Below are 23885 nucleotides of genomic sequence, written 5' to 3'. Positions count from 1 at the left end.
AGGCTTCCAGCTGGTGCCATTGAAAACAATGGAATTACTTTGGCTTTACTTACAACAAAACAGGGTCCATTATGGGTAAAGAAAATGTCGTGTCATAGGCCAAACCAGGAGAAATAAACCATTTTTTGGATAATGCTATATAAAAAGCATCTCCCCAAAGAACTTACTTGAGAGACTTCTGCTTCCTTTTCTTCTTCTTCTTCTTCATGAGGTTTTTTGTCACCTTCATCAGCCATTTCAGGTTCAGGTGCAACAACACCTTCGTCAGCTTCTGTTACAACAGTTATACCAGCTTCTTCAGCCAGGCCAGAAATCTTGGTGAGAGTAACCATCTGCAACCAACAGGAAACAAACCATTCACATATCTCAGCCACACTGGGCATATGCTGCATACCAGCTGCACAGATGCCACTCCACAGAATTATGCCTGGTCTTTGATATAGATTTTGACTGTTCTGAAAGAAACTTTATTCCTTCGCAAATGCCTGCAGGTGGATTTTCCATGACAAATCATTCTGTGAGATGAGTAACAGAAGAAGTTGATATCATTCAAGGTTAAATTAAATACAACAATATTAAAATCTGAATGATAATATGGGATATCCAGCTATGTTGGGATAAAAACCAAAAAATAATAAAAAAAAATCTGGCAGCTGTAAGCTCCCTAGGTCTGGGCACTTCTAAAACATTTGATCAGAAAGTCATATACAAGGTTTGCTTGCGTTTGACTCTGATTTTTCAATGCTGGATAGAAAAGTACACCAATTTGGCTAGGCTACAGGTGAATATGAAAGGTTTCATCCAGCAGAGATTACTCCCACAGGCTTATTGGTTATTTCAGTCTCTCACATGCTGGAAACCTTGCGGGGAAAATGTAATTGAAGTTTGGCAATTATCAGCCCTATTGGTCTCACCTAGGGTTTCATCTCAAGAGTCTAGGGAACTGATTAGCACAGACCCTGTTCTTTAGTTCATTGAGCTTAATATAAAGCTGAAAGTGAATAATAGTTCTATTGCCTAGGATTTGATCCTAGATGAAGCCAATCATGTTGCAGAAATAATTAACATTGGGTTGGCTCTTTGTTAACTGAGCTGGCTCCTGATGGGTACTCAGGGTATCATGAGGCAATAAAGGAAATAGCCTTGGTCTGCATGAGTTTTGATGAAGGAGAATTTTTATTCTGACAGCAGATTCATTTCAGTGTGTGTATAATGTAGAATGGAGTTACATGCTGGAGAGTAGGCTGCAGAGTCCTTCCCACTGCATCTCTGGATTGAGCCCAGCTTGAACTTTTATTTAACCTGGTGCAGATGCTGCCCAGGTTACTGCTCTCCTGCATTTATTGAGGTGACTGCCCTTTGGCATCAGTTCAGACAAAGGTATTTTGGACTTGCTCATGATTTCATGCTCATAGCGACAACCCTGGACCTTATTCCAAGTGATCTGAGCCTCTCTACCCATTGTTGGGCACACACTAGATTTTGAGTGGAATTTGGTAGCAGAGAAAAAGAGTCTATGGAGGTCTTTAAACAACATTTTTCTTTTGGTCACACTGCTCCTTCCACATGCTTAAGGGTTAGGGATTATAAGGTGGGGGAAAGGGATAAACTTGTTTTAAATATCTGCCTTAGATGACAAAGGGAACTCACTGAATTTCTGAAGTCTATAATGGACAACAGAATCTGCTGGTGACTCATTCTCAGCAGGCACCATGATGATCTGATACTGTCCTAGGCAACTAATAAAGTGGCTTCTATGAAGTCCCTATTTGTATTTCATCTTATATTTATAGGTCACATTGTTTTACAGATGAAACATGGGCTGGGGAGTATATGGCAAAAGGCAAAACTCAGCCCAAAGCCAATCAACTGGCAGTATGGACCTTCTAATGTTATACTATGTTGGTGCTGGCGGGGAAATTATTTTCTTTCTTTAGTACCATTGCATCAATCAATTAGATTGCCTTTAACAGAGGGGTCTTGTTTCAGATCAGAACTTTGCTGAATCAGTCTGATTTGGCTGCTACTGTATTGTTGCCAGGCTTCTGGACATTACCCTGGTTTCTCCTGCTATTCATTTGTAAAGAACTCATAAACAAATCTTTCTAATTTTCTTTGAGAAGATAAGAAAAGCTACAAGATTTTGTGTGAGCTTATAGAATGACTAATTTTAACCAGGCCTGATACCAAATCAACTATACACTGCTGTGGCCATAAGTGGCATTGCATTATACTAGCAAACTTCAGTATCTTCACATGTGATTTGTGAGGGAAGCCTTCAGGCTTGCTATTCATAGCACTACCAATTTCAGCACTCTTGACTCAAGAGATTAAAATAAGCTATGGCTGTAGAAACCTGGGGAAAGGAAAGGAAAGGAAAGGAAAGGAAAGGGGAGTACACATCAGATTGATTTTATATAGTATGCATCTAACAAAATACTACAGAAATCGATCCTGCTATCTGATGTGTTAGGATCAACACTTCTTCCCTATTTATTGGATTTGTGCAGCCCATTGTATTCCATTCAACAGGAGATTCATGGTTTTACATATATCAACTCTAAATAGAGTATACTGGAAAGGTCAAACTCCTACAAACTGTTGTTATAAGTCACTAAATGCATATTGTATATCAAAAACTGTGTAATAACTCATTCTTGTGACTTGGACTACGACAACAGTAGAAAGTTAGAACAAGAAACACCATTTTTTGCAAAGATGACCAAGGAAGCAACAGAAAAAGAATCAATTTCTCTCTCTCATTTTGAACTTTAATCTCAAAATCTTGAACTAGTATTAAAATATTTAGGACAAAACTCCAGCTCTGAAGACCACAGTAAAACTCACATTGAATGCAGTAGAATTTCACCTTAATGAGTTACAGTGAATCACAGAGGCCCTTGGACATTTACATGTGCTACTTTATTTCATAGGATTAACAAACCTTGTTGGTAAATCTGCTCCCCCAAGGAAAAATGAATACAAAATAAAGAATTGTACAACAGTCCACAAAATCCTAAATTGCATAAACCTTCTGGGAAGAGCCTTTTTATTTTTACGGGTCACATAATGCAAAAGAAGTGGGCATGTAAAGAAATTAAAGGTTGAATTCCTTGGAAGCAATAACAGAAACAGCTTCTTTACCCAGGACATTCAATATACTAAGTCAGAATCTCTTCTCAGCAACAGCAGTGTGAATGAGGAATAACTCCACCAAATTTAGTGATTCTGAACCCCACCAAATTCATTATACTGGAGTACAAGTGAGATAATGGAACTGGTTATTGGAGGAAGACTATGAAATAAACATTAGATACCTGATCCTACTGACTTGAGCAGAATTATGCTAGCTTTCAACAGGTAATGACCAGGCCCCATGGACTGGATAACTGTTAAGAACATTTATTATAATAGCAGCTAAACAAGTTAATGTAAAGCAACAAGAAAATAAAACCCATGCTTGAGGGCATGAATCAGTTGCTTTTAGAGGTCTAGAGAGATTTCCCACATATAGTAATGCACAGCCAGTTACGGGAAGAGGAAGTTGCCACTCTCTTTCTCTCAAGCATCATGTATTGTCTTTTGCTGGAGTCAGTATATCAGACTAGGCTGACTTTCTGGTTTGATTTTACATAACAGTTCACATGTATTAAGCAAACCTGAAATCTGAGAGTTAAAAAGTACGCATCTATGTAAGGGCTGAATGTACCACATACAAGAGCCTGAGCTTATATAAATATACACTATATAGGGCTCTTGTGAAACAAGTACATTATGAGAAAACTAGTCCCTCTTTGCCTGCTAGGAATAGTTCAGGATTTCCTAGGTGCACAGTGCTGGATGAGAAGTGGTCAGGAGAGATAAGCCAAACGACCATAGGAAGCTATATTTGGTACTCTTCACTCAGGTAGACCTTGATTGATATGTAGAGTGACCACACATCCCGTTTTCTTTAAGACAGTTCTGTTTTAAACACTTGTCCTAGGTATCCCATCATTTGAATGCTTTTTGTTCCTCTTTCAGTAACATGCCTGGGAGAGGTGCTGATAAAGGGATTCTCCCACTTCCCGGCACTCCAAATAATCCCCCTCCTCCCCACTCCCACCCTGGCTTCCACTCTCAAGAGACAGCTGAGCATGCAGAAGAGTGGCAGGGAAAGAGGGTCGGAGGGAGGAGCAGACTGCCCCAGCCTGAGACTAGGGACATATGATTAGGCTATTGCTGCATTACTCCAGTTTAATGTTTGTGTAATTCTACTGAATTTCAGTACAGGTGTCTTGGTGTAAAGGTAGAGGAATCCAGTAATGAAGTGGGCCCATCATTCTTTTTGAATGAAAAAATCATCATGGCATTTCAGGGCCGTGTGCTCTATTCACAGTCAATACTAAAATTTAGTAAAGCAAATAACCACATTTTATCCTCGAAATACATTCTGAAAAGCTTTACTAATGCTAGTAGATTTAATCTGAATTTACACCACTGTTACCAAGAGCAGAATCTGAGACATGGGAGTTATAGCAGACTAAACCTAGAGTCAGTGGTGAATATGATCTTTTAGCAAATATTTTAATATCAGAGTTCATATTTTTATAAAAAGAGAGGTGGTCAACCTGTTGGAGGTTTAAACCCAAACTGAGTAGTAATGGAGAGGCACACCCTTCTTTTCAAGCCCTGCTTCCTATTTCTGAATTTAATTCACAGGGACTAAGCCTGAACTCCCCCTTGTGCTTATTGGATATATTTTGGAACATCTTTTCAAGATTACACATTAATAGGCGAAGATCCAGAATAAGAAGTACAAGTCTTGTCACCCATAAGGGAATATAACCCAAAATACAAGCATTAGTCCAGGAATCCTCTTATAGACTAAAGAAAAATTCAATATCTCATTGAGCTTTTGAGTTGTTTTTAATTTGATTTTAACTATATCTAATTTAATGCCCAATTTGTGCTTTACAAAATAAAGCTGCAACATAATTATTTTTCAATTCTTGTTGCAGTTCAGTGCATAGCATGCCAGGAAAATAGCATGATGAATGAAAGCTATTTTAGACCATGGTAGGAGCTCAAAGAAACAAATCCACAGACTCCATAGCAGCATATTTTCTGCTCACTCTAAATGTCAATAGAAATAACATTATACCACCTTCTACTACACCGCTGCTTTGTTCACTGTCCTAAAATATTTATGATGGCATACGCTGCAAAAGGTACGTCCTGAAACAGGTCCCTGCTGAATTGAAAGATGTTTTGTTGTTAAAACCACAAATGCTCCAAGTCAGAATCACATGCTATTGGCCCACATATGGATCATACGGAAACAACAAAAACAATTTTGCAATCCTTTTCTTAAGATATTAAAGAATGGACACCCTCCTGAGGCTGTTCATACGCACCTCACTCTCTTTCTCTTTCTCAGCAATTTCAGTTGTCTCCTTATCTCCTGCCTCAACATTGTCCTGTATAAAAAGAAAATATGGTAATAACACTCATGTAAAAGTTTTAGCAGCTGAGAAATTGGTATTAACTTAAAGGAAGAAGGATGTGTGCTAGAGGCAATGACATGAATGGCTGGAGTCCAATGGTATAACATATGGAAACGTGTTCAGATATTATTTGGAAAACAAGCCATTTTTATTATGATATAGCTTCAGCTACTCATCATCATGGGTGGAAAAACAAAAGCTTCATAGTCTAAAACCTACAAAACTGACTAGTTTTCTTTCAAATTTTAAGATGTTTTTCCCATCAGTGCTACCCTTGAACGGTTTTTGATACGTACATAACCCAGAGTACCACTGATACTTTGGATTATAAGAATCTCAGACTTCTCCCACAGCTATATCTAATTATTTCCATGACTCCCTCCTACCCCTGAGACCTAACAACATGTTAAACATGAATGTTCCTCGTGGAACTTCTCAATAATGGTAGGTTTTTTTATGTGCGCCCTCAACATTTTGATACCTTCACATTTAAAGGTACTATGCAAAAAAAAGAGGTTGTGATACAGAAAGCACTGTTTTCCCTCATTAAGCTACTAGTCGAGGTTCTGATTCAGTACTTTTTCAGCAGTGCCTAAAGCTAAAAAACTAAAGCTTATACTTTGGTGAATAAGGGCCTCAGATGTATACAAAAAGGTCTTGGGTGAATTCGTTTTTAATTGTGTAAACAGACTGCTGTCTTGGCTTCCCAGACTTGTTATTTTTTTACAGAACAAATAGCACCTAATACTCTATAGGAGGGGAAAAAGTGCTGTTGGAAAACAGATGAGCAGAACAGTTCTCCCAGACTTCCACTGGACAAATATTTCCTGGCTGTTTTCCAATTTGGTTATCATGTGCACAGTTTTAATACCAATGCTGGGTTCACTGTAAAAAGACTTTTCTCCCAAAAGCCAGCTATGCTGGAAGAAACCCTTATGTAGGTTACATATTGTTAGCATTTTTGTCGTGTGCTTTCGGAAGATGGCTGTAATGAACCAGCATGACGTGTGAACGAAGAGTCATGCTGAGCTATACCTTTGTCTCAAAATAGTTACAAGCGCTAATGTGGACCGGACCGTGGTTAACTGCCTTCACAAGCCTGTAACTGTTGCCCCCAAATTTCATAGGCTTCATTTGAAATGGCTGGATATTTCTTTTTTAATAAAGGGATGCTGCGTTATTTCAGAACTTCATATCAATCATGCTTGTTTCTAATCTAATCTTCTAGTATTGCCTGCAGTCACATCATAAGCCCTAAACATGTCCAGATGTCAGGGCAAGTCAATTGCTGTCAGCAGCGTTACTATGGAAACCTCTCACAGCTTTATCCTGTTAAAATTATAGCGTTATATAACCTTTTTTATTATTATTAATTCTCCTTTGAAGCCACCAAACCTACTGGCTTGTATCTTATATTTTCACACTAAGTTTGAGGGAGAATTTCGGGTGTATGAACATACGGACAAATACTGATCATAAAAATGATAATTTCATGCTCAATGTCCACACGCAAAAGTCAAATACAATTTTCTTCCGAGTAGACTATAATAGATTTCTTTTCTCTTGATCATAAAAGCTGTGTCTCAAACTGACACTTTGGCTGAGTAGTACTCTCCCTATTTATGGACTTGGAACCTTCTAAATTTATATCAGCATATAAATTTTCCAGGTCAACTTAACTTCAGAAGTGACAACTCTACATATCATTCTGCGCTCATCTAGAGACCCGACTTTGTTGTACTTGACCCCTTTTCTTTATTAATGAAACCAACACCAAACTGCAGTATTCTGCAGCAGGGAGGCAAGCAGCACCACTCATGCTTCAGTGTCTCTCACTGTCTCCCTTCCTTATTGCATCTTCAGATCAGGAAGAGTCAGGCATATGAGTGCCAGAAATTGTGTCTATAAGTTGATAAAATCATAATTAGGGACCCTCAAAATGTGACTCAATATATGCTGTACTCATTCAGTGCTTGCAAGGAACTTCTCTGGATAGAGGTCTGAGCAGAGCAAAGAAAATAAAATAAAATGTGTTAGTCTTGGACTAGTTTAATGGGGGAAAAGATTGCTGGCTTTAGTTTTGAGGCATTGGAAAGTCTTTTTTAATCTTAATGATCTATTAATAACTCTAATAAATATTAAGAGAGTGTATCTAACATGTAAGACATTAAGGAATGGATATAGCATGGCTTATTCATGTTCATATATTGTATTGTACCCTTTATTCCTGATCCTGTTTCCTTTTTTTCTAAGATGGAGAAGAATATATTGAACATAAAATACTTCTATATTATTTGGTGACATGCACAAGGAAAAAAAAGTGCTGTTGGAAAACAAATGAGCAGAACAGTTCTCCCAGACTTCCACTGGGCAAATATTTCCTAGCTGTTTTCCAATTCGGTTATCATGTGCACAATTTTAATACCAATGCTGGGTCCACTGTGAACAGACTGGCTAAATTAGTGCTTATCCTCCCCACATATGCAAGAAGATAGGTTCATTTTCCCTGTGACATGCCCAAAGAATACAAAGTCAAAGTCTGAATGTGAAAAATTCTTATGGTAAAAAGAATATTTTTAATCAGAAGAAGGAAGACCTCAATGGCTCATGCATTATGCACTTTTTAACATATTATTCTACATCTATTTTGAGGGTTCTTCTCTTGTATACTTAATTCTCCCCTAAACACATCATTAATGTGGTGGAGCCACACAACTGCTTTATTGTTGACACTTTCCAGGTCCTCATCCTGGGTGTGCTGACATGTAAGGAGGTGGTCAGCAGTCTGTGGTGCATCACTACACTCACATATTGGTCTGTCCTTTAAGCCAACCTTACAGAGTATAGCGTTAAAGTGTCCAGCTCCAGAGCAATCCTGTTTTGTTTAATCGATAAGTCACAGGGGAGCTCATACCCAAGTGGATAGGGTGTTGGGTTGTTTATGAAGTGCTTGAGGTGAGACTCAGTCTCATCCCACTTTTGTGGTATTGTTCAAGTGCCCACAGGGTGTCACTCCTACCTCCACACTGTTGCAACAGTACCCATGCCTCCCGTCTAAATAAGTTTCTGGACTTCAGTCGCTTATATACTGGTTGCTCTAAGACTTCATGAAGCAGGTGCTTTTGATTTTGCTGGGTGTGTTGAGTGAGGCCAAGAGTTGCCTTCTGTCTTCTTAGATGGGGAGGTAATGTCCCTGATGGTACCAACAGGATATATGTTTACACCCCATTACTATTCTCATTGAATTCAGAGCAACATCAACTTTGCTGGTGTGGCTACTACGCCCTCATAATTGACAGCCGTATTCAGCAGGTGTGTATACTACTGCAAGTGTTGATGTCCTTAGGGTGGTGAAACTGGCTCCTCAGGTTGTTCCTGCCAGTTGTCTTATAGCTGCAATAGTGTGATATACCAATAGTAACCTACCTCTTTTGGGCAATACATAGAAATGATGACAGCACTGTGTCCAAATAGCTGTATTAATGCTCAGCTTGCCCTTCTTATATCACAAAAAGCTAAAGATGCTTTTACTTTTCCTAATGCTAAGTCTTTTGAGCCCTGCTGGAGAAAAATACATCTTCTACACGCATATATGCCAACCAACTCTTTCCCCACAAAAAACGGAAAAACAAAGATACTAAATAATGGAGCAGTTGTTGCCAACAACAAATAAAAACTAATAGTTGTTTTGTGGCATTTGCAGCCACAAAAGGGAAAGTAGAGGAGCACTCATGCAGTAAGATCCTATAAGAAGGACAGATAGATTCTGAAACACAAATGGAAAAAAAGAAGTTTCCTTCTAATCCCAACATTAAATTTGTTGTGGAAGAAAAATAAAGGTGGGAAAGTATTCATGTTTCTGACGCTGCAGAAAACATCAGGCAAAAAGAGACAATTTCTTGTTTTAGTGAAAATTATGCCTGCATTAAGAATAAATACTTCAAGGTTTTGGCCTTTAGAAAATATGCTCTTATAAATAAGTATATAAATAAAACTTGCTAATATGGATGCAAGGCTTATTATATCTATCCTGTTATACCTATCCTGAGCTAGCTTCTTAGAGCTAATCAAAATTATTCACCAGGTAAAAAAGTACACAACAATTTAGCCTTTTTTCTGTTTGCAAATCATTCAAGAACCACTGTGGATTTCTGAGTGGACTGTTACTAAATATTCTCTAAATATTTTGGAAAAGCAATTTTCAGGCACTTGGTGATCTGAGAATAATTCACTTTGATTATTTTATATTCTTGACATAGGTATGATTCATTTATTGAAAGTCATGCTGTGGTGATTCTGACTTCTGATTTGGTGACTGAAACTTGTTAAACATGTAAGGAATAGAGATCAGCAAGTAAATGGTAATAGCTATATCATAATCATAATAATCATGATGAAAAATGGATACAGAATCATAGAGAAATCTTCATCAGCATTAAGTGTCTAAGAACAGCTTACTTAACACTCTTCATGCATGGTTAGGATGTCATATGGCGAAAACTGAAGAAGTCACAGACAAAAGCAAAAAATGCAACATATGTACTGAGACTATACTGCACAGAGTCAGCAGTTGTTTGATGCTGGCACAACGTGTGTAGTATGGAAGATATTTAGGCATTAGGACCTGTGCACCCAATAACATCTCTCAAAAGGTTAAAAGTCCTGAGAGCATAAAACTGACTTACTAACAGGAGACAATGATGTGAAGATTCTTGTGATTAGAAGGAAAATAAATGGAGCAAGACTTTATGATGGAAGGGATCATATTTATGAAGCCAAAAAAATCAACAGTAAGCAACTCTCAAAATTTCAGACCTGTAACATGCCTGTCAACTGCTAGCAAAACCTTTATTGCCAGGATAGGTTAAAAAAAGGAACTAGCCTTTATCTACGAACAGCTGGGCACTTAAGCAAAATGGCTGTACTTAGGATTGAAGAGAACATAAGGGGCTGCTATTGATGGGCAATGTAATCTCTACTTCGACAAGTAGAAGATAAAGGAACCTCTGTTACCTGGATAGTCAATACAAATGCCTTTGCCTCAGTTTCTCACTCCTGTCTTGGAGTGCTCATGTTATACAAATTGTATGAGAATTTAATAACTGTTCCTTTGTGTCTGATGGCAATCTAGTGTACACAGCTGCATGTGTCAAGGAGATATTCCAGCAAGATAGCTTGAGTCTGTTGTGGCTCTGCCTAGCATTCAACCCACTGTGCCAGATACTGTGCAAGTCTGGCTACACTTATGCAACTAATAAACAGCAGCCCCAATTGTCATATTTCCATAAGGACAAACTCAGACTGAATGCTGCCAATGCACACCAGCTCCAGAGTATGATGAAAATTGCCAACTCCTTCCGTCGCTCCATCTCTATGAGACTGGGGTTGTTCAACATCAAAGTGTGGTCAGATAAACCATCTGCTGCTTAGGGATGGAACCAATATCAACAAACTAGACACAGAGTAGACATACAAATATTTGGGACTGAACCAACTTCTGAAATACATAAACTAAGAAAGAAAAACTGATGACAAAATGTTCTTTAATACAATTGAATTAGATTACAGAAACAAATTTGTGGCAATAGAGAGCTGAGAAATACCAGTACCTTCGGAATACTCAAGCGATCAAAGATAAGTCTGAAAACACTAAAGAAGCAATTGAGGACATTCCTTGTAAGATGGAAAGAAGGTTGTTGATTTTTTTTACTAGTTTTTAGCAATAATCAGGTGGAAGGCTTGAGGAAATACTGTTTAAGCAAAGACTTGTTGTTGCATTGGGAAGTTGTTAGGGATGATTAGGATTTTTACACACCTATAATTGGGAAGATAAATACTGGAGATGGAATGGCAGAGACCAGGTTAAAATGGATTCAGGGTGGCAGTAGAAGGTACTATACAGTAGGTTCACTTCTGTGCTCTCCATGGACTAAGTCAGTTGTCAGTACTTGGTGACTGGAGATACAGAGCTCCTTGGTGATGCAGTAAGTTTTGTGTATGCTACTTAAGACCAGATTTTTGTAACAAACTAAAAATATATTCTGAAATAATGCATGCCTGACATTGTAGACTATGTGGCCTCATCGGTGAAATGAAGCAAAATATCACAGATGGCTGCCAGGTCTTTGCTACTCAAGGGAACAGTGATAAGCACAATATTGTGGTCAAGATATTGCATCAGCAGTTGGCTTAATAAAAATAGCTGATCAAAGCCACTACTCCTTGGTATAAATACAGTGCTGGAAGATGACAAAATCAAAAGTTATTGGGATACAACCACCACTAAGAGTGAACTGTACCATGTGCCTGACCAGACATTTTGGTTGTGGATAAGGGCTAGGTACAACATTACACATAAACTGGTATAAGTGATTGCAAATCTGGTTCAAATCTGTAATACAACAGAAGTTCAGTGTGCATAAACTGCTTTCAAAATGGCTGAAACAGGTTTAAGATAAACCTAGATGGATGTAGTATCAGATTTTACTGATTTAGTTTAAATCAGTCTACTGAAATTCTGTTCAAGATCCCCTTCAGATTCAAGTTAACTCATAGTCCCCCAGCATCCCAGGATGCTTTGCAAATCCCTTGCAAACCCCCCTCACAGGGTGGGTGGGCTAGCCTTGGCCCAAGCTGTCTGCTCTCAGCCACATCAGGCATGTGGCTGCATTTCCAGAATCAAAAGTTAATGTTTGCTCACTTGCTTATTGGTTCAATCTACACAGTTTAGATTAACCTACAGATTGAATCAATTCAGCCTTGGGCTTTTTGACCGTCTGTACTTAGCAAAGAAAGTCAGGACAGTACACCTGATTGATGCTACCTTTCCTGCTACATGACAATATGCAATACCCCACTGGAGAAGAACAATCTGTGTAGCACAATCTGCTCGGAAAACTGAAGGCAATCTGATGCCCTGGTCAACTGGACTCAGGAGCTGGTCTGAGGTATGCTTAGGTCTGAGCAAAGCTAGTCAAAATTTGTAGAGGTATTTATATAAGTACCTATGCCACTGAAATACGACTTCAGGCGAATTAGAAAACCCAATGGGCTAGGGACAGAAGTTATATATAAATTGGTTTAAGTAATAAACCTGGTTGAATGTAGTATCAGACTTAACTGATTTAGGTCAAACCGGTTTATGCAACTTCTGTCCCAGACCCCTTCCTGGTTCAAGTTAAATCAGAGTCCCCCAGCATCACAGCATTTTGTAGCCCTGGAATGGGCTGGGCTGTGCTGTCTGCTCCAGAGAACAGGGCTGGCCCTGCCCCTCTGGTCCCTAGCTGGAACACTGAGGGCTGGCTCAAAGGCCTCACTGGATGACTCACTGGCAGCCCCCCCCAGCAATAGCGATGCATAGCAGTGCACACAGGTGTACGTGCATGCCCTTAGAGAAGTGCTGCTGATGCTGCCAGTGGTGCCTGCGGGCAGTTGCTGCTTGCCACCCCCTGCGTTGCTGATACTACTGGTGGCATCTGTTAGCGGTCACCGATCAGCAGTTGCCAACCACCAAGACCATTGTGGCCACCTGCAAGAGTTCCCTGCTTGCCACTGCCATGCCTCTGCTGCTGCCACCGCCACCTACAGGCAGTCACCGTGCCCCCCAGCCTCTGGGGGTACACATCGTTTATGCTCCCCACTCCCTGCTGGAGTCTGGGGCCAGGGAGGAGGGTTAAACTTCCCTTCTCCCGAGTACCAAACTGCCCTGTCCTGCTTACTTATCACTGACTGCAACTGTGGACCACAAATCCCACAGGTACCTACAAGCCAGAAGAGGAAGTGATGAGCAACCCTGCAGAGTCCTGCTGCTGTGATTGTGGACTGCAAATCCCAGGAAACTTGGGGCAGGAGGAAAAGGGAGTAAACATACAGCCCATGCTGTGCACCAGAGAACCGTGCTCTAGCACCCCTTGCCTTCTGGCTTGAGCCACTGCAGGCATGTGGCTGCACTTCCTGAATCAAAAGTGAATGTCTGTTCATTTGCTTATTTGGTTCAATCTTTGCAGCTTAGACTAACCTGCAAAGACTGAATCAATTCAGCCTTGGGCTTTTTCACTATCTGTACTTAGCCTTAGGGTTTAGGTCTCTAAATACCTTTGCAACTCTTTTCCTAAAAGACTTGTTAACATATACAGGAAGACAATGGAGAAGTGCAGAAGTGAAGCCTAATCTACTACCACAGAGCAGTGCCCTAACAGCTGGACAACCTTTCCTTGTCTAATTTAAAAGCAAGTGCTACATTATGCAAAAAATGGCTTACAGACTGCAGGGAATGTAATGCATGTCCATCATAAATTTTCTGGTATAATATCATGTGCAGTCAATTTGCCAAGAGGAGAATTATACGTAGTATTGACTGACACTGTAAACAAGGAATAATGGAAAGATATCCCTCAGAAGAAAAAAGTGTCAATATTTTATAACTCTCTTTTTTCCTTTTAATCAACCCACATATATACATTCAACAAATGTAGAACTGCTACAGAAGAATGACATGTTTTCATTTTTTGTAGTCCACTGAACTTTTTCTTAACTTTGATCTTATATGCCAATTTCTTCTCTAATCTTAAGTTTCAAAAACTTCCAACAGGCACTAGAAACTATTTTCCCTAAGTTGTTTTTCTTCTGTAGGACCAGATTCTAACTGTAACTGTACTTCCATCATTATTAAAGTAAACATGATTTACTTCTTGTTTTCCCAGAGATCCTTCTGCAAATCAGCAAAGAACATTTCAACTTTAAAACAAAAAAAATCACCTAACTTACATTTAATGCTTATCTTATTCCATCTGAAGTGCTACTAACACTCTCTTTTCTCAAATTATATTTGTCTCCCTCTTTCACAGTCATTCTGTAATTTTTGCCTATGGTGGACTATACTCTGACTGAACATTTACTAACAGCCGCAAAAAGTATAATCAGTATAATAATATTAATAGTATTAATAATAGTATTAATAATAATAATTATAAAAGTATAATCTAAAAAGGCCAGGTAGTGAAGGTGTGGTGACTGCAGTTATAACCTATCAATGATTTAGCACAGGCAAGCAATTATTTTGGGCAGAGGGCTGCTTACTGAGTTTTGGCAAGCCATTGAGGGCCACATGACAGGCAGCCCAGGACAGATTAATATTAATTTTCTAAAATTTTTAGGGGCCCCGCAGGCCAGATAGAATGGCCTGGTGGGCCGCATCTGGCCCCCAGGCCGCATTTTGCCCACCCCTGATTTAGCAGCTAAGGTGTAAAACAGATTTTGTACTTCACCTTGCCCCAGCACAAAATAAAAGGAGACTGAGAATCTCTCCTTGTATGTAAGTAAACTATTCAAAGATTTCTTCCATTTAGGAATCCATTGAAAAAACCCAAAAAACCCCAAAACCAAGTTTAGAAACAACCTTTTCAACTTAATTATAATTTGCTCTTCAAAAATTACTTCTCTTCCAATTATCAGGGGAAAAAAAAAGCAAGATCTGGGCTATGGATTGAGTTTGGTTTCACTCCTCTTTTTCCTTATTAAACTATCAAATATACTGTAGCTAGACAACAAGCATTTCAAACAAGAATTTGACAAAATATTGCATCCCAGACAAGCTATTGCACTATTTGCCTTGCCACAGAGTTGACAAGTTATTACTATGATTTATACCCATTCAAGAGAAAGCATATAGAAGGAAAGGGTGCAGCCACAGATTGGACAGTTGACTTTTTTGTATGTATTACTGAAGAGAGCTGCCTCTGAGCATACTCACTCTAGTGTACATCGGGCATGAACTTATGCAAATTAAGAAAGAAGTGTTGGTGTAACACTAAATCCTTCCCTCCCCACACCAAAAGAAAAAAATCTAGGTTGTCTGGAAAACTCCAGCTAGATGCATAAGTGAAAGTATGCTCCACCCTTTACTGGCTTGCAGTAAATTATTTGCCCTCCCAGAGCAAGAGGGAAGAAATAATGACTTCATGACTGCTGAGCCTTAAGGCTAAAGCTAACTTAATTATTACTAAGGATTCATTCACCTTTGAGACCATTTTTTGAATTACAGAGAGCTGACAGCAGGATTACTGATCTTATACCACCCACCAAAATTTACCAGTCTGCATGTTAGCTATACGTATGGTTGATAAGCAATACTAGACCTTCTTTGATCTCCAGAGCAATTCCTACAAAATTTAAGCTTCTCATTTTCTGGTTGTGAAGAATGGCTTCTGTATGTGACCTAAGGCGGTGATGGAAAACATTTGCCTGAGTCTGCAGAAAGACTTCCTGTAACAATAGGTCTAAGAGAGGTATGAACCATTCTCTGGCTTAGAAGTTGCCCTCCATTTCAAGCTGAATTTTGAAAATTTTAATATCAATAAATGGCCATCTTTCTTTAGGACTCAACACAGACTTTGCATCAGTAGGATGATTTTAAAACCCTGCTACGGCACTGTCGTACAGTTATCATAAATACATTCTGGAAATAATATGTTTGACTTACTGAAGAGGGTGGCTGTGTTGATTTCCTTGAAAAACTGAATTATCATCTAGTTAAACAGGGAGATTATCCATATTAAGTATTTATGGTCTTCTCAGTGAAACAGTAAATTAAGGGAGAACTAATTCTGTTCTCATTAATACCATTTATCTTCACAAAGAAGGTAGCACTGTTATCTTTATTAGGCAGATAGAGAAAATGAGGCACAGAGACTTACTCAAGGCCATCTAGAAGGTCAGTGACAAAGCTAAGAACAGAGCCCTGGCATCCTAAATCCCATCCCAGTGTAGTTATTCATTGGACCAACCTGTTTTATGATAATCAAAGAAAGATCAAGGGAAGAACTGAACACTAAAACCATTTCTTTCCTACTGACTTCTAAGTCTACAGCAGTACGCAGGTAAATCCTTCAGCTTTTTGTCTGACTATAGATGATTCTTGTTACAGTGATGGGGAATATCAAATAACTCAATGGATTATTTTGCTAACTGTAAAAAGGAATGATTCAGATGTTTTTGGGTGGGAATGGACTATGACCCTTCTGACTTCCAGTCAAACTCGGTTCTTCTTCATGTTGGTTTCAGAGACTGTTAGGCTGAGAACCAGTTGGAACAGACACAATTTCCTTTCGCTCAGAGACTCTTAGCCTGTGAGGGCCACCCACCCCCCATGTTATTAAAATGGAGAAGAGCCCCAGCTAGGTTGATGGGACACAGCAAGGGCTCCAGCATGGAAAATGGAGCCCTAATAGCATAAATTAAATGCAGAACTGCTGCCTTGAGGCACCTATAGGTGTGAGTTACTTTAAAAAGGTGGTTTTAAATTTGTTTCTAAGTGTAACAAGGAGGGTGTGAAGAGCAAGGAGTCTTAGAATATCCTACTGTGGGGTTGTTTTTTTTTAAGTGTTCTCACTGTTTCCCAAAACACTGCACTTCCACTATTCTTCAGGGCTGACATAGGAACTTTTCATCTCCTTGTATGCTTTTGTGAAGCTTTGGAGTTTTTTTCCTCAGTCAGCTGCTGCTTCTAATATTCAGCCAGTGGTAGAAGTCTGCAATGTTGTCACTTAGCTCAAGCAAGCACCATTCTACATATAGGTTGGCCCAGGACTTATTCCTCAAAAAAGCAACAGCACCCTTTATAAATGGGATTCAATTCATTTTCTCCTGTTGAGTTTGTCCAAAACTTGCAACATCTGAATACACAGTAGTTCAACTAAACTTCACTTTAAAATGCCATCCAGCGGAGGAATGGCATTTTAGGGCTACATAACATGCACACATTTAGTGAGCTTGCTGTGTTGTTGTAAGGGAAGCCAGTCCTAAAGATGACAAAAATGGAAAGGAAGGTGGAAATGCAGTAGACACATGGACAATGGGAAAAGAAGAATCCGATGAATTCTGGGGTGTATGACGTCACTCACCACAGCCTCCTCTGCTGGCTCAGTAGGCTCAGCAGGGGCAGCTTCCTTTTCAGGAGGAATGGCAGCAGCAGGAGGAGCTGGGGCTTCGTCAGCCTTGGGTTCCACAGCCTTGGGTTCTACAGCTGGAGCTTCTTCCGTCTCAACCTTATTTGGTTTTGATTTTTAAGTAGAAAATTGAAAAACCATTGAAGAGCATTTGATAACGGGGAAGGGGGAAGAGTGCACAAGTACATTTCTACTTATATTAGCAGTCCTCTTGCACTGACAGAAGCCATCTAACAGCCTTGATAGTGCAGATCTTTGCCTGAGAGAAGACAGCATTTATTGAGCTTACTAACAATAATTAATGCTTTGCAGTCAAATGGCATTTTCGCCTTGAAAGCACCATACATGTATTTTAATGCTTGTCACAATGCCCTGCTGTGAAGAAAGGAGGTATTAGCATCCCAATGACAAAAAAGGTGAAAAGAAACAAAAAGGAATTAATTTAAGGTCATTTTGAATGTGTGTAGCACAGCCAGAAACTGAACTCTGAACTCCAGACCAGTGCCTTAGCCATGAGATTAATTAAGATTTTTTAACTGATCTTTTACTCATTTGAATGATGTTCTGTCTAGTCTGAAAATAAATTAACTAAATACTGCCCACATAAGCCAAATGTAATCATATCATATATATTCACAGATTCATAGATGTTAGGGTTGGAAAGGACCTCAACAGATCGAGTCCGACCCCCTGCCTAGGCAAAAAAGAGCACTGGGGTCAGATGCAGATATTGTTTGTTCCAAACTGGAATACATCTTCTCAGATACATTACTGTAATTCAGAGCCTTTTAAACTCTAACACACACGTTCCATTAGTACAAGAAGGCACCAAGGAACACCAGTCCTCTGTAGTCTCAATTCTGCAACAAAATGGTCCCAAAAGAAAGGAGAATTTTCAACACATACCCAACATTCCAGTTCTTTAAAGATACTTTCTAAGCTATTGATGTATATTTATATTTCACGTGGAGCTAAAAACTTGTAGAGCAGGATTAATCCCATATAGAGAAAAGTTAAAGGTACATCATTCATACAGAATCACTGGCTCAACCAGACAAAATAACCTTAATGGGCTTTTTCACCATAAACAAATTTCCTACACAACTCACTTATTTAGCTCAATCAAACCTCTGCAGTCACATTTAACAACACTTGCTTGTTTGGAAGATCTCACAGTAAAACAGAAAACTTCTATACAGATCTCTATGAGAGAAAAAATATTTCCTTTTCCCAGTATTTTTTTCAGAAATAGCTAGAGAACTTTACTTATTTTTCATTCTTTCATTTCTTAAACAGGCTGCTCTTAGTGAAGTGAACAGAATTTTGTCTGTGTAAGAACCTCAGGATTTGAAATGCTCTAAAGAAGTCTTCATTATATAATACCATGCTGCAAAGCACAATTCTACGCATTGATTTAATGTTAGCTGTTCAGTAATAGACAAAGAAATAGGAACTGCAAAAAAGAAAAAGGCAGCTCTACCTAGGTAAGACCACAATAAGTATCATGAGGATTAATTCTGTAAATAACTTTAGAAACTAGACAACATGTTATAATGCAGATTATATTGATTTACTTCAAGTTGCTTGAGGACAACTAAATTTATCGAGTAATCTTTAGTCAATTTGCCGTGTCTGAACTACAACAAGCTGTATCCATGGTATAACGCATGCATGGTGGAAGCATGGGTTTGATCACCATTCTGGACACCCATCTACATTATGCACTGTACAAAAACAACACTAAATAATATTCTCAAACTCTGCCTCATATGTTCCTCTTTTCTATTATACTGGTGCTTTACTTCCATATCAGCTTAACCTAAATTAAGACAGCAGTAGAGAATTGCTGGGAATAAATTGCCTGTCAGAGCATGATCTCTTGCAAAAACATCACTAAAATCCTTTATGACTATAAAAATGAGTATGTCTGATTAAATAGATGGAAAAGCATTTATCTAAAATAATATTTCTGGATGGATAAAGCTATCATATTATGTTACCAGCACATAAAAATGCTGCCTTTGGGATAGCACCTGCTTCGTTAGCATTGCACAGAGATGGTTGCTAATATCACTTCTTGACTGCATTGATTACAACAGATATAAGAGAACGCTGTTGTTATATTTTGAAAGTAAAAAAAAACCCAACCCACTAAATGTGAAATGCCTTTAAAGGTTTGTAGATTCTTGGTTGGGCAATAGCTCTGGATCATAACTTATTCTTTCTTTGTGGAAGAGTTTGAGTGAGGAAAAGTTCATAGCTACAATCAATTGCATAGGTCAGTTTTGTTGCTAAAGGATACATGATTTAAATAATGGAAGCTCAGTGGAACAGATGTGTTTGCAAAAACATAATTATATAATTTGTGATGGAACATTTTAAAACAAATCATGAAATAAATCCCAAAACTTACCAAGGAATCTATCACATTCTCATTTGGCTGCATTGCAAATAGAGACGTATCCTAGATGCGCAGGTAGAGAAAGGAGGCAAGAAAAAATATTATAAGAGGTAAGTTTGAAACATGCAGGCCTGACTCGGCATGAGAGGACCTGTTACTTTACCTAACTAAGCAGTGAAGAATCAGATAAAAAATGGATCATTTAAATAGGTTATCAAACACATTCTGTTTTTTCAGAAATCACAGAATGGAAGAAAAGAAAAATATTTTATTAAACTTTATATTAAGGTAGGAATAGAAAGATGAGATTATTTTAACTAATAAAATTTGCATTTAACTTACAATCGCCTTTCATCAGACAAACCAGATAACAGTCTGCGCTGTGCTTTTCAGTGGTAAGGCACGCAATTAATAGTCAAAGGCAAGGGGGACTAGACTAGGGTGTCTATAATTTACCTTTGTGCCCTTTTGCTTCAGAGCTTTTATAATGTATCCTCCAGCATAATTTAAACTATGTTATAGCAGCCTGTCGCCAGCTCCATAAGGGGAGCAGCACTGATCACAATCATCTTGAATCTATGAGATAGTCCAGCCCTCGACAATGGGGGCAGAAATTGAGAAAACAAGAGGGTGAGAATACATCTGATCTTTCATACTGAAAAGGACACAAAAAGTTGCAAATGTAAAGATGTCTCCTTGATGTTAATTGTCCTGGTAAAAAAAATGGTAGATGAAAAATCACAACTGTAATTAGCAGATACAAAAGTGAAAAATGGATCATTTGGATTGCTACATGCAGCCAGGCCACTCACAAAATATTAAGGCCTAAAATCTTATCCTACTGAAGTATGTGAAATTGTCACTTTTGATTTCCATGGTGAAAATATTTGCCCCTAATGGAAATAAAAGGTGAGATCCTCAGTCCTCCCCTTTACAGTAGGTAAAAGGGCTGGATCAATACAAAGCAGTGGTGAAAACCTCAGATCCAGATCTGATACAGGCAGCTTGAAGATTGTCTAATGGGTGATGATGTGCTGGGGATGGGGTAAATTCAGGAAGAGCGGAACCACAATATCCATAGCTGCAGAGATCGTGAGCAGCATCCTGCCACCTGTGATGGTTGCTGTAACTTAAACACAACCCAGTGTTGTCTCAGTTGCACTGGGAAAGGTCTGGTGCATCAGACTGTAAGGGCATAAAGACGGCACAACACCTTGATATGCTGCACCTCTGAGAGACCTAGCACAAAATATCATCATTCAGGGATCCTGGTTTTCTGTGTTTAAAAATCACAAATTCTCTGATAAAAATAGCAAATTCTCTGATTTAAAAACCCAGCACCCACAATTAAAATGGAATGCTACTATATATATAAGTATGCATATATATGTATATGTATCTATACATGTGTGTGTGTGATATATGTATGTATGTATGTATGTATAGGTATCAGTTGAACACAATGTTTTATGGATATATTTACAATTTTAAAGGAATTTGGAAGCCTACCAGTGCCTCACTCACTATAATGAAATAGATTCTAAGTATCTATAAAAGTTGGTATTTGATTTGGGGTTTTTTATCATGGAAAATCAGAACTCCCTTTGCCCCCTTCGCTCACCACAATGCAGGTCCAGGCCCCTCACTCACAAGCCACAGCCCCCTCCACCCCTGCTGGTGCCCCTCACTACCCACCCACAGCCTCCCAGCCCTGTGGGTGCCCTTCATTTCCCACCACCCACTGCCCCACCACAGCCCTGCCAGGGGGGGTCCCCAGGTGCCAGGGCTATAGGGCCAGGGACCCTGCACTGCCACCCCCACTGCTGCCAGGTAGGGAGGGGTTGCTTTGCCAGGGCAATGCGGGACTTGCAGAGGCAAGGAGCTTACCTGCCCGGCACCCCTTTGCCCTGCTGCATCAGGTCCCACCCACTGAGCTGTGAAGGCCCTGCAGGGAGGGCAACAGGGCAGGGAGCCCAAGTCTGTAGTGGGCATCCCATCCCCACCCCATGCACAGATCTGGGGGGCACATGCCCCCCACTTTCCCCTGCAGGAATGTGCACAGTGTTGGGGAGCCAGTTTCCAACCCCACCCCAGACAAGACTGCATCTCTGTCCTGCTTCCAATTCCAGCCCTGGTCCCCAAAAACTGCGCGGGCTGGGCAACAGCCCCAGCCCTAGCCCCAGCCCCCAGCCCCAGTCCCAGCCCTGCCCAACTTCCTCCCTCCCTCCCTTTGGGAGTCTCAATTCCTCCCTCCCCTCCTGCTGCCAGACTTACCTGCAGAAACAGCTCTCCAGGCTGCCTGGCAGCCATGTGCACGTGCACACGCGCATATGCACATGGCGCCCCCTGCCTGGTCGCCCTCCTCCTGCTTTCCCCAGTCCCTTACAGGCTGGAACTCTGCCAACCTGCAGAGAGCTCTTTGCAAAAATGGAAAATCCACATGTTTCTCTATTAAAATGAAAAATCCGCGGGGGTTTTTTTCATTTTTCTGTGGGAAACAGAAAACCCAGATCCCTGATCATTGGTATAATTCTGTAATTTACAAATATTGCAGAAAGTAACCTCTGGTTTCAAAATATATATATGTTTAAAACCATTAAGACAAAGATATGCAAGAAGGTATAAAAGCTCATGAAATTATATGAAATCCAGAGGCACAGCTGGGCAATTCTGCACCCTGAGTAGCAGTAGAACACAAGGCAGCAGCAGTGGCAAGGTTAATAACATTGGTGGCGGCACTGGGGTGGCAGGAGTGGCAGCTGCTTTTCTGGACACATGCCCCCAAGTCAGTACCCAGGGCTGGTGCCCTGTTCGCTCCCCTTAGCTAGGCTACTTGTGAAACTCATGCCTGCCAATGTTTGTGGGACATGAGTAAACTCTAATCCAAAAAAATCAACTTAAAACCTAAATCATAGTAACTTGGGTGAAATTTTAGCCTGCTTGAAGTGATGGGAAATTTGCCATTCACTTTAATGAGTCCAAAATTTAACTGAAATATTGGCAATATATCAATGAAGTTAGGTGGTGGCAGAAAAGGTAATAGTAATTAGTGGTTTGGTATTGTCCTTCCTGGCATTCTGCAGTTCATACTGCTAATTCTAGTCCACTCTAAACAACACAGAAAAGTCTCTTGACCATAAGTATTTCTTACCTGTGTAAATCCATTAAATGCGCTGCTGGATGCCTAAGTAGAGAAAAAAAAATCAGAAAAAAATTGTCATAACTACTTATTAAACTCAGACCATTAAGCTAAATTATTCTTATTAGCAAATTAAAAATGTGCTGAACTTAAAAAAAATGAAGGACAAGACAGCAAGAATGCTGATCAAAATTGTAATGCTATTTGGTAACATTTTAATAGGCTTAAAAAAAGGTAGAATGCTACTGAGATGTTGAAAAGAATGTAAGTGCATTTTTTGGAAATATTTTTTAAAATAATGAGATCAAAGGGAACTTTATGTTTTATGAACATCATTCAACAGTCAACCTTTTTTTATCAGCCTACTATACTTATGTTGTTGGAGCGCACCACAATTCAAATAGTTGAATGATAAATCTTCAACAAGATTAGCAAGGGTCTAGAGGAGTGGGGGGGAAACATGTAAATGGATTTTTTATAAGAAAAAAGGTTATGTATGACCTAAGGAAGTCTGTCTAGACTATGCTACACACTGGGGTAGGTACCTCTTCTTTATCAGCCTCAATTTCCTGGTACAACAATCCATATCTCCGGTTAGCAATTTCATCTTCAGATAAATCTGAGTTGTTGGTCTCATTGTCTTTGGGACTAGTTGAACTCTCGGTGCTAGCATTTCTGGAATTTCCCATTTGAAACAGAACCAAGGGTCTAGCTATCTCCTTGCTTGGTCCAAGGTTGCTAGTGCTTGCCTGCTCCCCAGATGAGCCTTGTTTTAAAGGTGATTCCTGAATTTTACTGCTTGTGGTTACACTTACATCTCCCCAGCTTTTATCTATGCCTCCCAAGTCTTGGGTAGACCATTCATCATTAAAGCCTGGCCAATTGTTTTCCATGTTACCTTCCTCTGAGTCTTG

At 39.5% G+C, this 23885-nt stretch overlaps 1 protein-coding gene across 3 annotated transcripts in view; it reads right to left on the bottom strand.

Moving 5' to 3' along the window:
* The window catches only part of AMPH (amphiphysin), a 200565-nt gene that overhangs the window by 15241 nt on the left and 161439 nt on the right, over positions 1-23885 (bottom strand). For all 3 annotated transcript variants that reach the window (XM_019483395.2, XM_019483396.2, XM_059728675.1), the window contains 5 exons: positions 22984-23016; positions 19845-19895; positions 17387-17530; positions 5397-5459; positions 168-332 (listed from right to left, as the gene is read on the bottom strand). In XM_019483395.2, the coding sequence (XP_019338940.1) occupies positions 168-332; positions 5397-5459; positions 17387-17530; positions 19845-19895; positions 22984-23016 (456 nt within the window). The remainder of the gene's footprint in view (positions 1-167; positions 333-5396; positions 5460-17386; positions 17531-19844; positions 19896-22983; positions 23017-23885) is intronic.

This window comes from Alligator mississippiensis, chromosome 5 (assembly GCF_030867095.1).
Source record: "Alligator mississippiensis isolate rAllMis1 chromosome 5, rAllMis1, whole genome shotgun sequence".
Taxonomy (NCBI): domain Eukaryota; kingdom Metazoa; phylum Chordata; order Crocodylia; family Alligatoridae; genus Alligator; species Alligator mississippiensis.
The sequence above is the reverse complement of the archived record's forward strand: the minus strand, read 5'-3'. Positions and strand labels throughout refer to the sequence as shown.